A 19932-nucleotide genomic window follows, 5' to 3' on the forward strand; every position below is an offset into this window, starting at 1 on the left:
GAAATTAAATGGTCAATCCATTAGTGTACTGATATGAATAGTAAAATACTGGAATTGTTTGAAAAAAATATAGTTATTGGTGCCAACGTAAATATTTAATAAAAAAAAAGACAGGAAATATGTCGGTGAAACAAAAAGTTCAAATCTAATTAAAATTTAAAGTGCCCATGAGTTAAATGGTCAATCCCTTAGTGTACTGATATGAATAGTAAAATACTGGAATTGTTTGAAAAAAAATATAGTTATTGGTGCCAACGTAAATATTTAATAAAAAAAAGACAGGAAATATGTCGGTGAAACAAAAAGTTCAAATCTAATTAAAATTTAACTTGCCCATGAAACTCACTGATCATACACGTGTGATGCTATTTATATAAAGTGTCCGTGTAACAACTAAAAAGTGTCCGTATCTAAAAAGTGTCTGTGTAACACCCGTTAATGTACTGTTTTTCTATAGCTCTGCTGAGGGCAAAGTCGTACAACTTGATATCCCAGCAGAATTATTAAGTAAAAGGATTATATCTATATATATTATTGTAAAAATCAAGTTCATGTTTGACTTTAATTTTCTTTATATATATCAATTTCTTGCTGAAAAATCAGGCTCAAGAAAACTTTACTGAATTTGAAGTTGTGACTTTTCTGAGTATGTCCCTGTGTTATACACAAGGAATTTTTTTTTCTAATGTTTCTTGGACTAAAAAGGGGTGAATACAATACACAATGAAAAAACAGTACATAAAGTTATGATTTTTATGTGCATAACTGAAAATATATGAACTTTATGGAAAGAAATGTGCAATATACTGGTTTGTTTGTAATACAGACTCATTTACTTGATGGAAAAAACTTTTAATATTAAAAAATAGTTGACTTGAGAAACTTTGTAGCCATGCCATACCTTGACTGTATTGAGAAACTTTAGATAAATAATGTAAATTCAAGCCTCACAGAATTAATACAAAGCCATGTGTTCTCATTCACGATTTCTATTGTTGACTTTGATATTGGTCATAATAATGTTAAAGTTGCTACTATATCATAAATACAGTTCTGCTGTCATAGAACTGCACGACTGATCAAAAGGTCTAGATTTTCTTGAAGGTTTTTTGTTATATATAAATATATTTATATATATCCTAACTTTACAAGCTTTTTTCATTTTCTTATTCTTGATTCTCATAAATTAGAAAAAAATATTTACAATAGTTTGCATTACCATAGTTTAATCATAAAAATAGATATACATACAACTTATGTGATAGATGACACAAAGTAACCCTAATTTGTTGTTTTCATTTCAGATGAACTCATTTAATTAATCACATATTACATATATTTTTTATAAGTTCTTTAGACATATCTGTTTTTCTTTTTCTTTCTTTCTCTGTTTTATCTACATATCTTTTCAAGTTTTTAATAGTACCAATTTCAGTCATTCTTACTGTATTCTTACACTTCTTGGATTCTGTTGTATCCACTTTTTCATTTTCTGAAGCAGAACTTGATCTTTTTCTTCCTAAAAAAGATAAATTTATTTTACTGACTAAAAAAACTTTTACAATGCAAATACATTGCTTTTGAAAGTTTAACACTTTCTTAAATCACATGAAATATCATGAACAGATAATACTTCTTACTTTGCCAATACTTTGGAACTATATCTTATATTTGCATCAACTTATACTTGGATTATTTAAGCATAGTTAAAAATAACTACATGATTGGCTCACGGATTTTTAACAATTCATTCAAGACTATCTTAATTCATCTCAATTATTAACCTCGATTCCCAAGTCATTCGAACACACATCAAGTCACATCAGACGACAGGATCATGGCTCAATCAGGGCGATTTGCATCGCTTTCCGATGGAGATCTGGAAGAATTAATTAAGGACAAGGATGCCAAAAACACAAAATAGTTGCACCTCAGGGGACAATAAACTTACTATTCCACTCATACCAAGTCAATAAATATAAAATATGCTTCTTAATATATTTCAGTGGATAAGTTCAACACTTATATATGTATCAATAAGAATGCAGGTTCTGTACACTAAACAATAATAAAAAAATGCTCATGAGAGCCTGATATCGCTCTGCTGAAATTTCAGTTTCAGGCATTTGACCTATTTGTAGATCTTACTTTGCTGAACAATTTTGTCATTTACACTTTCTCTCTTTCTATAATTATATTAAAGATAATACATAGCCCAAAACTGTAAAATTTCCTAAAAATTAACTTCTTCTGGACAGTAACCCAACAATAAGTTGTCCTATTGGTCTGAAGATTAGTTGACAGGTAGATCTAAACCTGTTTAACACTTTCACCTCTGTCAGTTTTGCTCTTACTGCTTTAGATTTTGAGATGAAAGCCAAAAACTTCATTTGAACCATATGTTCTATTTTTAGAAACTGACGCCATGATTTTGAATGGATCGAATCCTTGAATGCAATCTATAAACTAGATACCCTAAGGAACATTCAATTAAAATTTTTAAGTATTTGGCCAAGTAGTTTCAGAGAAGAAGATTTTTGAAAAAAATAATAAGACTCACAAAAAATGAAAAAAAAAACCGTTTTAAGGGCAAAAACTCCTCAAGATGTCAATTGACTAATTTGATCATGCTGACTTATTTGTAGATCTTAGTTAGCTGAACATTTATTGCCATTTATACTTTCTCTCTATCTATTATAATATTAAAGAAAATAACCCAAAACAGTAAAATTTAATAAAAATAAACTATTTCCAACAGTAACCCAACAATTAGTTGTCGAACTTGTCTGAAAATTTCATAACAGGTAGATCATGACCTATTTATTACTTTAACTCCCTTTCATTTTTGCTCTAACTGCTGTAGTTTTTGAGATATAAGCCTAAAACTGCTTTTGTCCCCTATGTTCTATTTTTAGCCATGGCGGCCATGTTAGTTAATGGATCAAAACTTTGGATACAATTTATAAACTAGATGCCCTCAGGAACATTCAGTTAAAAGTTTGGAAGTATTTGGCCCAGTAGTGTTAGAGAAGAAGATTTATGAAAAAGTAATAGACTTGCACGAAAAAATGTAAAAAATAAACTTTTCAAAAGTAATAACTCCTTAAAGAGTCAATTGACTATTTTGACTGACATTGCTTATCATCTTAATATCGTGTTATATTGTTCTTTTTTTGTCTTTGTTCTACTATTAATATTACTTTTACTGTTTGGTCTGTTTTTTGTGATATCCATTTGACATAGCTTGGTACTTATACATCCTGTCAATGTGTTTGTATTATCTTTCATTTTTGTTGGTGTGTTATGTACGTGTGTCTTTATGTGTTTCTTTGGTCATATGATGTGGCTCTGTACTTTTAAAGATCCCACCATTTTGTTATTGTTCTATTATAATTTTGAAAATACTTTGAACGACAAAATTATTTTACTCGCGTTGTGGTATTAACCATATGTGGATTCTTAAAAATTCTAAAGAACTTCTGGATAATTTTAGATCTCCGTCTTTTTCTGAAATTAGTTCGAACTAAAACTTTTGATTTTTCAACCCTGTATACCACCATCTCATGTGAAATTACAATTTTTGAAAATACTTTGAATGACAAAATTATTTTATATATTTGTTCCTGTGTGACGTTTACATTTTCTGGCGTCAAACACGCGAATCTACACTAAAAGTAGATGTGAATGCAGTCACAGGACTTTAAATATTTCAATCCTTTATGGGTTGATTAATAATACATATATAAGTAAGCAATGAATGTGGTTGTTAAATTTGATAGATGTTTTTTGTGCTTCTTTGTTAAATGTTTTGTTTGTTTTGAGATTGTAACACAGTGATGACTGCTGTACTCATATTTTGACAATGTTACCTATTATGTCTGTTTTGTGTACGCATCGTTGTAAATATAATGGAATTTGATGCGACTGTCATACAAGTGAGAGGTTAAGCGCTATAAAACCAGGTTATATCCATCATTTTCTACATTTGAAATTGCCTGTACCTAGTCAGGATATGACAGTTGTTGTCCATTCGTTTGATGAGTTTTATCATTTGATTTTGCCATTTGATTAGGGACTTTCCGTTTTGCATTTTCCTCGGAGTTCAGTATTTTTGTGATTTTACTCTTTTTTTTTTTGTTGATCAATTACCTTATTTGTAGATCCTACTTAGCTGAACATTTTTGCCATTAATACTTTCTCTCTTTCTATTATAATATTAAAGATTTAAACCAAAAACAGTAAAATTTCATATGAATAAACTATTTCCAACAGTAAACTTACTATTGGTGATTCAATTGGTCAGAAAATTTCGTAGCAGATATATCTTGACTTATTCATCACTTTAACTCCCTGTCACTTTTGCTCTAACTGCTATACTTTTTGAAATAAAAGCCAAAAACTGCATTTGATCCCTATGTTCTTATTTTAGCCATGGCGGCCATGTTTGTTAATGGATCGAAACTTCGGATACAATTTATAAACCAGTTACCCTAAGTAACATTCAGTCAAAGTTTAGAAGTATTAGGCCTAGTAGTTTCAGAGGAGAAGATTTTTAAATGTTAACAAACATGATGAACAAATTGTGTAAAATTGTCTTTAAAGGGCAATAACTCCTTAAGGGGTCATTTGACAATTTTTGTCTTATTAACTTTTTTGTAGATCTTACTTTGTTGAACATTTTTGCTATTTACAGCTTATTTTTATTTTCAATAATATTCAAGATAATAGCCAAAAACTGTAACATTTCCATAAAATTACCAATTTAGTGGCAGCAACCCAACAATAAGTTGTTTGGTTTGTCTGAAAATTTCAGGGCTGATAGATCTTGACCAATTGTACATTTTTACCCATTCAGATTTGCTCTAAATGCTTTAGTTTTTGAGATATAAGCCAAAAACTGCATTTGCCCCTTATGTTCTATTTTTAGTCATGGCGGCCATGTTTGTTGATGGATCAAAACTTCAGATAAAATTTACAAACTAGATACCCTAAGAAACATTCAGTTAAAGTTTGAAGGTATTTGGCACAGTAGTTTAAGAGGAGAAGATTCTTGAAATAGTTTATGACGACGACGACAGACGATGGACATCGGCGGAGGCCAAGTATTGGCATAAGCTCATATAGCCCTTTGGGCCAGGTGAGAAAAAAACTCATAAGCTAGACCATACTTCCTAAAGCGATTTTATTAAGTGGAATTTTCATTTTAATATTGGAAGCATCAAGGGCATTAAATATGATAATCATTTACCTCCTATACTTTCTAGGGATTTTAAGTGTCAACACGAACCAACATTGGCCCTAAGGTGTCCAAATAGTGAATATAAGATTTGTTGTGCTTAATTGAAATTGAATAAACCGGTTCATTGATTTCTTAAATTTACTTAAAGATTATTTACCTGTTTCTGAATTTTTATCTTTTGTTGATGAATCATTATCAATTCCTGTAGTTGTATCTGAAATGAAAATAATATGAATCTTGTTTAAATTAGCTTTAATACATCTTAATCCACTGTGAACAAATACTTGTTATAATTAAACTTATTTTAACTTTGCATTATGAAGCTGAAACTTTTTTTCACACACCTTAAGTCTGTTTGATCAGTAATTAATCATTTCAAAAATAATTATCGAAATAACAGCAAAGCACCAGAAAAAAGATTGTTGCATAAAGGAAAAATTTAACTGTCATATTCAAAAAACATCTGCACTCTGGTAAACTAGATATCAATGAGATGGAAACTATCTCTAAGGGCCCTGCTGTATTAAAAACTAAGAGATCTTAACATTTTGATAAAAACTTCAGCCTTATTGTATCTTCAATTTTTCAGTGTGTGGTGGCCATCTCGAAAATTTGTAAAAAAGCCACGGTCACCCATACAGTCTTTAAGCTGATTTGATGTCGTAAAAATTCAGAATATTTACCATTTTCAGTATTTTCACCAATCCTTTCACCTTCTCCAGTAGTTTAACTGATCTTTTCTAAAATTGGACAAACATCTATTGCATCATTTAAATCTGAAAAAGTAAACATTTGAATAAAATAACAATCATAACCAATTATTCAGAGAACAAAATAAGATTTTTCCACTCTAAATTTGGGTTTCCTGAAAAAAAACACATAAAAACATAGACAATGAAGGTGTCAGAAAACAGTTTATTTCACCCTGATACTGAAAATATATGGTTTCTATGTATTTTCCTTAAAAAAATGGAGAAAATTGGCTACCTCTGGTTTGAAAAGGTCACTTCCAGTCTCGTTTGAAATTTAATTTAATCCTGATTCCAAAAATGTATGGTTTGTAGAGACTTTTCTGTAAAATAACGGAGATAATCTGCCTCGTTCTGTTTACAGAGGACACTTTGGGTGTCATAAAAAGCCTTTTACTTTGATTTTGTAAATATATGGTTGCTATCCACTTTACTTTAAAAAAAAGTGCAAGAAAACATGAATTCCAGTTTGGTCAAGGTCACATTTTTTGTATTATGAAGGTAGCCATTGTTGGTATTAAGAGGGTAGCTAGTACCAATGAAATGATGTTTTTCAAAGTATGGCACTTCAGGCTTGTTTGACAGGCAACATTCTGTTCATATTTTCGAACCTAAAAGGATCACATGTCATGAACTTAAATTTAGAAGTGAAATAGCCAATATCAAACTTGACCTCCAATTAGTCATCAGTAACAACATATGCACAGAAACAACATGAGGTAACATCTGTAAAATATATTTAAAATATGAAAAGCATTGGTTGAAAAACTCATAATGGTTATGCGCGGAAACTGTTGGCAGCTGCATACAGCCCACCGCTGTATTTGTTATATATATAGCACGCCTTTTATGAATTAACGTATTTAATTCTGCTATAATATATGGGGTAAATTACTTTTGAAAGTAATTAATTACATTCAATTACAATTGCAAAATCTTCAATTAAATTACACATTACATTTGACTTGGCAAATGTAATTAATTACTTCAATTACTTTTGAAAGGAAAATTTAGAACATGCATTTGTTCTATCATATGTACATTATTATCATACATTGCTTTATAGTAGTAACAAATGAGATATACAGTGACTATTTTCAACAAATTAACGATATAAATAATGGGCATCTTGAAGTTTCAGGACAAGAATCATTTAAACTCAACTGCATGAGTGCTTTAAGTTATTTAAGTCCATGGAATGATTGTCTGGTACACATCAACCTATATCTCTTTCTGTCCTTTAGAATCATGATGCACTTTCCTGAATTGTCTTCTTATATTTAATATGTCAACAATAATTGGAATGCGACTGTCAATCTAGTTGTGAGATAAACAATCAACAAATGTTCAAATAAAATTTTAAAAGTAACTCAATTTTCGGATTAAATAAACATCTTGATCCTCTCTGACCCCAAGGGTTCACTGGGTAAAGAAATATGGTCATCCCTGGTCTTATCACATAAGCCAATTTAAATTTTAATTAAATTTGGCCGGCTGTTTGGCTATGGGAGATAAATAATTACAAAGCACCGTCTGATCGGAAGGGAGATATTAAATCCATTGCCGCGTGCACATTAAATAACCATGCAACAACTCACTGAGGGGTCCGTAGGTGATATAATGCTAGTCAAAATTTCTGCCCATATGCAATTTTTCGTCATAAACGAACAGCATCCCTTCTTTTCCGAACTGATCAATTGATTTCTTATAAGAGTTACATGTATTGCCCTTAAATGGCGATTTATTTTTTGTATCGACTTAAAAGTTTCTGTCTTTTATCTTTAAACTATAATTATAGACAAAATCTTGAACAACAGAATTATCAGTTAGACAATGTGTACAAAATATTCATGAATGAAACCATCAGTTGACTTCTAGTAGCTATTGACCTTTAAATGCATTTTGAAGAATGAAATTGCTCTAGTACAGGAAAGCATTAAAAGCAATAAAATAGCGATCATTCCATGTGCGATGAAGGAAATTTCAATAAATACATCAAACTTTACACTAATGAATCAAGCAATCAAGACGAAGTTGCTGACTTGTGCAGTTTTTGTTGCAAAACTTTCAAAAGCAAAGTTGTATTTAAGTTTGATCATTGAAGGCGATAAACGAAATCGAAGCAATGGTCACTCTTTTTGTCAGTTTGCAATGCATTTTTACTAAATCTAGAACGGTTGTAGAAAATATAACATTTCGCAATCGAAAATAGTAATATGTGATTTATATTCAATAACAAGCCCTACCTTTTAGCTGTCGAAAGTTGTCCGTCATCATACTGAATATAAGATACTATCGAGTACAGACATTTTTTTGCCGGGTTGGTTTAGACACGGTGCTGTCTGGGCATGTAGCTGAACCAGAGATGCGTTTAGTGAATTTTTTTTATTTTTTTAAAGACGATAATTTGCCATATCCGTGCATGGCAATCGACATTTTAAAAATAAATACATGTTCATCAGACATGGGGTCAATTACTTTTGAAAGTAATTAATTACATTCAATTACAATTACAAAATCTTCAATTAAATTACACATTTCATTTGACTTTTTTGACAATGTAATTAATTACTTTCCAATTACTCGGCAAATGTAATTAATTACTTCAATTACTTTTGAAAGGAAAATTTAGAACATGCATTTATTCTATCATATGTACATAATTAACATACATTGCTTTATAGTAATAACAAATGAAATCTACAGTGACTATTTTCAAATTCAGCCAGTATCAAAGAAGAGTAAAAGTTAAATATCTAGTGTGTTACGGGAATAAAGAAAAAGCAAACATAAATCTGAAGTGCACATATTACTTTGTCTATCAGGAATCGTTAGGACTAGATGTACTATGTCTGGTTTAATTTAATGCGCAAAATGATAAAAAGCCTCATTCAATATTTGGAAAATATTAAATTTTGTTTAATTACCTATTGAAATTTTATGTTTTAATGTATTTCATTGAAAATGATACAAGAAGAAAGCCCTATAGATAAGATTTTTTTTTTTTTGTTTTGATCACAACTTATTAAAATAATTTTTTCCTAAAGAAATGATTTAGAAAGTCTGACTTTTTTAAAAATATAATGTAGTTTTAATCACAATTAATTAATTTAAGAAAGAATCATGTACCAAGGGGTATATTTATCTCTCTCTAATTGGCTTAACACCTGTTTAACATGCAAACATAACTGTTGTAAAGACAGTCATTATATAGTTTATGATAAAACAAATAGCCAGAGGTTATATTTTTTGATTGACTTACCACCATTCAAATTGATTATGTTAAATCAATGTCTAACAATATCCATCTGAATATACATGTAGGTAACAAGCTAATTAAGGTATAAGACAGTGACTTACTAATGGTTTCTTTTAAACACAAATTATGGCATGTTTCTACAATATTTTTTTTTCTTTTTATTTTTTTGTTCATTCATTACAAAATAAAGAATCTTCCATGGTTGTGTAATTACAGAGGGTATACTGTGTAGGCTTTGATTTGTCAGATAACTACATTTGCTAAGGTCATGGCTTTTCATAATTTTTTGAGAAAACACAAGATTCAATCTTTCTGATCCCAAATTTCAAATGTAATTGAGTTGTAATTGAAATGTAATTGTCAATTACAGACAATTTTGGCTTTGTAATTCATTACTTTCAATTACTTGTTATTGAAACAAGAGACTCTTAAGAGCCTGAATCGCTCACATGTATTTCATAGAAGATTTTGTAAATGTTAGCAAACTTGATGAACAAATTGTGTGAAATTGTCTTTAAAGGGCAATAACTCCTTAAGGGGTCAATTGACATTTATGGTCATATTAACTTATTTGTAGATCTTACTTTGCTGAACATTATTGCTGCTTACAGTTTATATATATCTATATTAATATTCAAAATAATAACAAAATTATGTTTTGTTAAAACTACCAATTCGGTGGCAGCAACCCAACAATGGGTTGTTCGATTCGTCTGAAAATTTCAGGGCAGATAGATCTTGACCAACTAAACAATTTTACTCCGTCACATTTGCTCTCAAAGATTTAGTTTTTGAGATATAAGCCAAAAACTGCATTTGACCCTTATGTTCTAGTTTTAGCCATGGCGGCCATGTTTGTCGATGAATACAAACTTCGGATACAATTGATAAACGAGATACCCTAAGGAACATTTAGTTAAAGTTTGAAGGTAATTGGCCCAATAGTTTCAGAGGAGAAGATTTTTTAATTTTAGCAAACTTGATGAACAAATTGTGTAAAATTGTCTTTAAAGGGCAATAACTCCTTTAGGGGTCAATTGACTATTATGGTCATATCAACTTTTTTTGTGGATCTTACTTTGCTGAACATTATTGCTGCTTACAGTTTATATATATATCTATAATAATATTCAAAATAATAACAAAAAACTGCAAAATTTTGTTAAAACTACCAATTCGGTGGCAGCAACCCAACAATGGGTTGTTCGATTCGTCTGATGGATCAAAACTTCGGATACAATTTATAAACTAGATACCCTAAGGAACATTTAGTTAAATTTTGAAGGTATTTGGCCAAGTAATTTCAGAGGAGAAGATTTTTTAAATAGTTTACGACTACAGACGACGACGACAGACGACGGATGACGACGGACGCCAAGTGATGACATAAGCTCACATGGGGCCCTTCTGACCCCGGTGAGCTAAAAATGCTCCATTATACATTACATTCAATTACTTGAGAAATTGTAATTAATTACAGCCAATTACAATTATATATTTCAATTACCCCATGTCTGGGCTATATACATGATATATGATTTGTAACATTAATCTATCAGAAGTAGTTCCTATCAAAGTAAATGAAGCAGAAAACTTAACATTGAAAATTGCTTACTAATTGAAAGTCTTCTCCTTCCGAATACAGGAGTAGACTTCTAGGTAGGCGTGCAAAAAAAAAGTCAGGGCCCATGTCCTAGGGGGCAGGGCCTCCAAATAGTCGGCAAACTGTAATGTACTGAATTAAATTAATTAATGCAACTTCATATAAATTATCATTGATCTATCAGAGGCAGTTCTTATCAAACTAACTTAGGCTGAAAACTTAACATCCACCTAACCCACTGGAAAAGCAATACCTATTTCTTGCTTTCAGTGACTTACGTCCCAGGTGAGATAAAAATCATAATTTCTATAAATAAAGTTTACCAAAAAGTGATGACTGTGTAAGTAATAAAATAAAGGGTTTAAAAATCCCACTTTTCAGCAAACAAATCATTTGTCTTTAATATTCAAAAATGTAATAATTAGTCTAAGAACATTTCACACATGTAAACTTGATCACATACAAAAAGATTATATTTGATACCGGGTACTCTAAATTAATGTTAATATACTGGGTAGTGAGGGAAAAAAATGATCATAAATAGAAGAATTTCCTAGAACCAAACATTTTTCTTCGTGTAAAATTTCAACTTTTGTGGTCAGGTATGTTGAAAAATATGAGTGAAATATAATATAGCAAACTTTGCAAAAATTGCGAACTGTATTGAACTGTGTAAATACTGAAAAAGAATTAACTATTGTTTTGTCATTTCAGAAGTTCCTAAAGGGTGTAAAAAGGAATACCTAGGATACACAATTACAGTTAAGTGTATATACATGTATGACAGGAACCTTAAAACAAAGTTATCCTTGATTACCATTAATTTAAATTGAGAATGGAAATGGGGAATGTGTCAAAGAGACAACAACCCAACCAAAGATCAGAAAACAGCCCAAGGCCACCAATGGGTCTTCAACACAGAGAGAAAATCCCGCACCCAGAGGTGGGCTTCAGCTGGCCGCTTAACAAAAGTTTAATTGTCTTGCTTACCATTAGATGTAAAATTTGTAGATCCAGGAAACGAAATGGTAGCTGCTAAAATAGAACAAAAGTAAATTGTTGTTATCAATCTACAGAACAAGCATTTAAAATCATTATTGAAAACCACTTTGGTTTCAAACAAACTTTGAATGCTTGGAAATTCAGAATATCTGGTTAACTAAAAATCATGCTTAAAATCGTAGTTACATACAATAATGTGTTTGATGGTATTTGAAATTATTACAATTTAGAACTTACAAAACACCAGCTTTTTCATCTCTTTATCAGTGAAAATAATCTGTTTGTTATTACAATCAGTGAAATAAAACCAGACGTAATTCCCAGCAAGTAACGTTTCTGGCCAACAAAACCTTTGGTAAACTTTGTTTGGAACTTAATATTTAGTGTTACATCTTTCCTCAACTGAAAAATAAAGTCAACATAAACTAAAAATTGACATAGATATTGAATGTCTAACATAATTCTAATCTGTCGTTATTGTTTTATTTGAGGTTGTAAGGTCTTTAACAATATCCACACCAATAAGTCATACACAATTTAAATTGAGAACTTTTCATTTCTATGTAGCAACATTCCAGCAGCACCTGCATATGGATCATATATCTCCTGGTTAATGCGATATTCTATGGCTTGTATTTTCTATCATAGTTTCATTGATAGAGTGTTGTTGCTCACAAGGAAGCTATTAAAACAAGAGCTCAAAGTGGTGAAGTTGAAATCATCCTTTTGTAAATTTTACGGATGCCATCCAGAGTTGGTTGGACCTTATTGAATATCTGTTTCACAGATGATGACGGATATATTCCAATTGTTGTAACCGCAATACCGTCCTTTTTCCCCCGAATGTGACCTACTAAATTAGACTTATCACCAGATTTGTTTGTACTTAAATGAGCAACACGACGGGTGATACATATGGAGCAGGATCTGCTTACCCTTCCAGAGCACCTGAGATCACCCTCGGTTTTTAGTGGGGTTTGTGTTGCTCAGTCCTAAGTTTTCTATGTTGTGTTTTGTGTACTGTTGTTTGTCTTTATTTTTTTTTTATTTTTTTGCCATGGTGTTGTCATATATTAATTTCGACTTATAAGTTTGAATGTCCCTTTAAGATCTTTCGCCTCTCTTTTAAACAATGCCTACAAAGAAAATATCTAAAAAAAAATATCCTTCTTTTTGTCAAGGGAATATTTTCTTTTAAATAATAATAAATGTAAAAAAGAAAATAAATCTAAAGGATATCTTTTTTGAATTCCTAAATTTCAAACTTGATTCACGTAAAATTAAAATCACAACTATCATCAAATCCTTAATTTACATTTCCTCGAGATGAACAAGAAACAAAAAGATTTTTGACAAACAGTGTGTATATTTGCAAACTCATTCTCTATGCCTGTGTCTATAGTGACATCTTGGATAGCAATGAACATAATCTACAAGAATGTGTTACTGGTGTTCTGGTCTAGGATTTCACTACCAGAGGAGATAAAAACCTTTCCAAAGTATTTCACAAATATAAAGATTTTGTTTGTAAGTTTGGCGTGTACCAGTAGAATTCTTATTACAAACAAGATTTCACATCACAATGTTTATAACAATATTGTTTATAGAGCTCTTATATAATTATATAAGATACCATCAATGTAAACATATTGGTCCCTTATATAAACTTATTCTCAATTTGTCATCTAAGTAAGATCTTTGAAAATTCTCTTTTTATCTTTATCAGTTTTAGTTTAAGAGTTTGCAATATTATATAAACACATGTCTATTGTTGACCATATGTTGTTTTGGTTTGTTTGGTGTTGTTAGGTTGCTGTCTCATCGACATGTACCGAACATTTCCTTTTATTCATACTGAGCTGGATTTTGAAATTGATTGCTCACAATGTATGCATGAAAAATATGTCACTCTATATGGACCACATTAATTTACTCCTAGTCAACATGTCTTTGCTCTTTGTTGATAAATACTTGAGGAGAAGCTGTATTTTTGTGAATTCTAATTTATAGTCTTTGATTCAACCAAGCAGGGATTGAACCCCAACCTTCCTTAGCATGCTAAGAGGCAAAAATGATAATATAAGACCACCAAGGCAGTTCTTGAGAACTGAATAAAAAAAGGTAGATGAGAAACATTTTGTGGAACTGTAACATAAGAATATTTTCACTGCAATTCTGTAGACTGCTAGTACAGGTTTACTGAAATAATACATCATGCATAGAATATGCTGCATCTAACTACATTCTAAAAGTTTTAAAGAAATACCTATTTTGGTTTTTATTGCTTGCTTTGACACAAGCAGGAACATTTCTGCAAATCTTTTCTTTGAAGGTTGCTACTTGAGAGTTTGTTGAGACAAAATAATGCATCTTCCTCCTTCAAACTCTTTATTCCATCAAATTTGGATGCTGGAATCTTTCCAGTGCTTTTTATGCAGATATTCTTAAACAGATCATAACATCTATAGGAAAGTCCAGTTGTCAGGAACCTTAGTATGCTTTTGCTGTCAACTGCTTTCTTCTGTGAAAATACAGAACAGTCACTTCAGTTAATTACAACTGACTTCATACATCATTTTCTCAGGGCTGTTCCTTAAAAACATACATGAGGAAGGCACTTCAAAATCACTATGGGTGAGTGTTTTTATACAGTAAAAGTGCAAGAGAAATTTAAATTTGCCCTACAGATGTTTCCCCAATTTTGAAAGTACCTTCCCGGGGTACCATGCATGTTTTTATGGAACAGCCCTCAGTGGTCATTTTTTTTTAAACAATACAGAACAAATTTAAAACATTTTAAGTTTTCAGTTTATACCTTCACTAGGCTTTTATGACACATAATTTTTAATATCCTTAGGTAAAGCAGACACATGCAGGTATTGCTTAATCTTTTTTCTTATCAACTATCAAGAATATTTCACTGTAACATTAAAAGTGTGTGCTATAAGACAAGTAAGATTAGGCAAACAAAATCATATAATATATACAGGAATTGTTTACTGACTGGAACACAAATGGGGTAGGTAGATAGTTATATAAACTATTTAAAAAAATATTCGATATAGACTATTCACATGATTCATGCTATCTAAAGATATGTTCTGGACATAAATGGTATTACCAAAAACTTGAACTCCAACTTGTGACAATTGTGTTAATTGCTGTTGTTTTTGTCAAATAAGCTGTTGACACAGAAATTTGTCTCGCCTGCATGAAATATTGAGTTTCAGAGTTTTGCATGTTTGAAGTTTCTAGAAAATAACAAATTTACCAAAATCTCAACTGTCAGCAATAGATTTCTGACTTCCATAATAATATTGTTGTTCAAAACTTTCATTTTGTTTTGGCTTGATTTTGAACGAATTCAACGATTTTGTTCTTTTTTTAGGCAGATAACTTCAATTGTGAACATTTTTCATATTAACTGTGTTTGGTCAAATAGACCATTAAGATTTTCTGCATGAACATAAACCAGATGCATATATTCCTTATTTTAACGTTTAAAAAATCCATGCAGTTAACTGTTACTTACACCTTGCAAGTTAAGTAGAGTGGAAAACACATCCTTAAATTCTATAGAAAATTTTGGAGGATCAGCGTGGGCTGGTGTGTCTGTTATGGAATACAATCGACGCCTCAGTACATCAACCTTCTGGAAATCAGAGAAGTTCACAAATATTCAGTGTCCTCATTTCTGATGATTCCAAGCAGAATTACTTCATTTACTGTTAAACCACAGTATATGAAAACTCCACGATGCCTGAACGGACGTCATCTTTTGTGCTTTAATACTGTGGTTTCCATCCAATATATATCTCATATTCGGAAAAGTGTTCTTTGTAATCAAATGTATCTATGTCAATAAGGCCAATTATATTTGGAGTAGTATCAACACTTACAGAATTTTTTTCAACCATTACATTCGCCTTTTTTTCAACAAAGTTTTCATCAGCTTCTCTGACTTTGAACCTTATTGGTGGATCATTCAAAGTAAATATGTCTAGGAATTTTAAGCCAATTGCCTTTGTACTAATACTTTTCATCAACTGTCTTCTGTTCAGCCTTGTTGTCTCATCGGTTGTGCTTTCATACTTTGATTCTTGAGAAAAATTGTCTTCAGCATGTTGAACATCTAAATGTTTTATACTGATAGCTCTTTCTGGTAAAATTTGTGACAACTATGTAACAAAGGGATTGTCTTCATTTGAAAGGTTATCAATGATCTGGACAGGCTCATTGTAATACTCATCCTCTCCTTCTGATTGCTCACCACTAGAAGAAGATTCTTCAACATATCTTTCCCTAAAACACACACAGATATATATAAATTATATATAGCTGAAAAGAAAGGATATGGGGTAAACATCCATGACACAAAATATGTACATGTACAGAAAAAAATCACAAAATGCAAAGAAACAACGCTTTTATTGCTGTTCTTCATCTCAAATTTACCGTGAGGCCTACAACGCAAAGCAAAATCCCTCACCTCACTGCATGTATACTGTTTTTGATAGATCTTATTGGATTATAACAAGCATGAAATTCTAAGCTACCTGTCAATAACTACAGAAGATCCCATTTTGAATTCTGGAATTTATTGATATGAGATTCGCTCAATAAAAAAACAAAAAATAATATTTTGTATCTTACAAAGTTCTGAAGCAAACACGAACCCTAAAGACAAGCTGGTGTTTACATTTGACAATAGAAGCCAGCCTATGACATTAAATTGTTAAGTTGCCAAAAAAGAAACCAATTTTTTTTTTTGAATTTTATATACAAGTGTATTATCATGATTATCTTCCTAATAATGAAGACAATAATACACAAAATATCAGAATTGTTTTGTTATGAAATTACATGTTTTAGCAGTTGTTTTGAGCATGGTGGCCATTTTGAAAATTTTGACACTGAATGTCATAACTGGACATGGTAATTTTGAAAATTCTGACACTGAATGTCACATCTGGACATGGTAGTCTAACATCATACCAAATTTAATTGAGTTCTGGGTAGCAGTTGCAGTGTTATAGAGCAGACAGGGTTTGTAACAAAGGGTTGGACGCACAGACAGTCTGATCACTATAGGGAGTCAGAGCCCTAATAATTTGTTTCTTGTTAAAAGACTAATCAAAGCGTGAATGCACTGAAAAGGCAGTTACCTACAGGATTTATGATTTTATAGCCCAGATTGATTATAATCAAACATTTTACTTTTCAGGAAAGGCTAACAACATCATATATTTAGACATTTTTCAATTATTATGGCATGGAAATGTTAATGCTACATTGTATTTCCAAAGAATGTATTATTGTACAAGTATATTAATGCACAATATGTTTACATATAAAGTTTAACAATCTATCAAGCAACATAGGATTGACTTTTTCTTCAAGCAAATTGATTTTTTGTATTATATTCAACTAAGTGCAATTAAGTATTTAAGGTCAATTTTAATGTTCACCATTTGTGGTTATTCACATTAAGTTTAAAAAAAAACATTCCAGTTCATCATGATTGTTTGGTGTGAATTTATTTCAAAAACATTGAGTTATAATGATGCATCTCTAAGTGTCCACTCTTTCCCAGAAAATCGTTTTTCTGCAAGAAATTATTCCGAGCAAAAAAGTAAATAATTCCAAGTATGACTCCAAGAAATGACCATGCCAGGTCACCATTATTGTTTGTGATTGTCTACGTCCAACTCTGAGAAAGCATGATACTACCATATTTTTGTTACGTCATGTATGTAATATAAAAAAAAGGAGATGTGGTATGATTGCCAATCAATGAGACAACTATCCACCAAGTTCAAATGAAATAGATGTAGCAAATTATAGGTAACCGTACGGCCTTCAACAATGAGAAAAACCAATTCCGTATAGTCGGCTATAAAAGGCCCTGACATGAACAATATAAAACAATCCAATTGAGATAACAGCTTAATTTAAAGCAAAACAAGTTACAAAAAACAAGTATACGCATGACAGACATGCACCACGACAACCACTGTACTACAGGCTCCTGACTTTGGACAGGCACATAAAGAATGTGGTGGGGTTAAACATGTTTGTGAGCGCTCAACCCTCCACCTACCCTAGCTGGGACATTGGTGTAACAAAAAAACTACAAAAATCAGTTGAAAATTGCAGTTTGTGGGGTTGATAATCTAAACACTGTCACTGCCACTGGGGAGGATGTGTATTGTCTTTGAGTCATTGTTAACCCTGCTGTCAGTTCGGAACTTCTCCATCATGCTGAAGGTCCTTTAATGTCCGCATTGGAGTTTGAAATAGTGAGTATTGCTTTGCCGAGTTTATTAAATGTTTTTTTTTTGCAACAAAACCTTCCGATCAATGACGATGTTTAACTTTTGACAACATTCGATCCACTTTTCTATTAATGCTGGTATTTACCTTTAATCATCCTCGAGGTGTGCTATAAACAGAAGACGTATCGAGTAATTAATATTCGATCACCTGTTGATTGTTCTATCAAACTATTATCACTTGTTAATTAGCATTGGACATGTTGCGCCGTTAAATCAAATAAGTTCGATACACTTTTAATTTACAGTGGTAGAAACCTGAGTGTATCGACCTTTTCACATGTCAACTATGGCATGGTTAGTTTCCGATTTACAAAAATAATGTTTTATTGGACTTAATAGATCGAAATTGTTTACCTGACAAATGGGTCTGACATGATAGCTATGTTGGAAGGTCAGATGATTTTACAACAGCTTTGGTTTTCGATAAATTCCAAATGGATATTGATAGTTTAGGTGGATTTCGGCAATATTGTACCATATATAAAATATTATATACAAATATAATCAGATTCACAAGAAAAATGAGTTATTGTTGACATGTGGCAATTAGGCATAGATCAGTTGACTTTTCATTGTTATATCAACGACTGAAACGATCTTAAAAGTAACTTAATATTAAAATACCACTCGAAATAAATCCGAACTCTTTCACTCAGATTTTAAAGTAATATCAGTATGTCAATCGGTTTACTGCTCATAATGCAAAATGCAACTCTATTGTAAAATTTAAAAACTTAAAAAAAAATACCGTTCGATTCTTTATTTCACAATGTCAATGAATTACAATAAAAAACACAGAATATCAAAAAAAAGGAGAAAGAATTCCACTTTTCAGGATATCAATGGTGACATATTTACATATTTACCCCCCACGTAGAAACAAAATGTCTATTGCCAGATACCATGAAAGGCATTAAGGCACTGCCTTTAAAAATTAGGAGTCAACTTTTTAATTGTCAAAGCTTGGCGCGCACAACTATTTATTTTAAAAGCACAAACTCCAGGCTCATGGTTTTGAAAAGATAGAATTAGTTCAATCCCTGGAGGTCCTATGATTCTAGGCATCCTGACAATCCCATAGTTTTCTTCATTGTGATACATGTATGTAATAAATTTTAGTATATGGTTAAAAAGTTCCTGATTTGAAAACGGTTATGTATATCAAGAAGATGCAGATGCTACTTACATTGGAAACACGCAGCATAATTTAATGGTCAATGAAGAAAGTTTGAAAATTTCTCTATGTTTATGATGCTAGGCTTGTGTTGTGGGATTGCTGCTAATAAAAATATAAAGCATAATTTTATTGTATTCATTATATCAATTATCAGGATTTATTTTGTTAACAGGATAAAGAGATGGGTCAATGCAACAGCAATCATTTAATGAAAAAACAATTAATTTATCTAGCAGTCAACACATAGTCTTAAACTTAGTCAACATAATATAATAAAATAATTATTATCATAGTATTCTGTTTTTTTAAGAAGTCTCCAGTGTCTAGCCAGAACTTCAGCAGTTTCTTTGTATCATTTGTCATGATCCCAAACAAAGTTGTTTCTGTGAATTTCTTCTTATTAAGTTTTAATACAGATGTCCCAAAATTCACATAACATCCTATTGTACATGGCTGATTTACTCTCAGGATACTGAAAATGCCTATTCATGAGGATATAAAGCAAGAGCCCATGAGAGCCTGAATTTGCTCACATCTAATAAAAATAAGAAGATGTGGTAAAATTGCC

General features: G+C 31.2%; 1 protein-coding gene across 1 annotated transcript in view; it reads right to left on the reverse strand.

Annotated features, from left to right (window-relative positions):
• Nucleotides 1–1322: 1322 nt before the first annotated feature.
• The window catches only part of LOC127726804 (scavenger receptor cysteine-rich domain superfamily protein-like), a 47664-nt gene continuing 29054 nt past the window's right edge, over nt 1323–19932 (reverse strand). The window contains exons 8-9 of the mRNA XM_052234258.1: nt 5397–5453; nt 1323–1519 (exon numbers count right to left, since the gene is read on the reverse strand). Of these exons, the coding sequence (XP_052090218.1) occupies nt 1323–1519; nt 5397–5453 (254 nt within the window). The remainder of the gene's footprint in view (nt 1520–5396; nt 5454–19932) is intronic.

Source organism: Mytilus californianus, unplaced genomic scaffold (assembly GCF_021869535.1).
Source record: "Mytilus californianus isolate M0D057914Y unplaced genomic scaffold, xbMytCali1.0.p SCAF_18, whole genome shotgun sequence".
Classification (NCBI taxonomy): domain Eukaryota; kingdom Metazoa; phylum Mollusca; class Bivalvia; order Mytilida; family Mytilidae; genus Mytilus; species Mytilus californianus.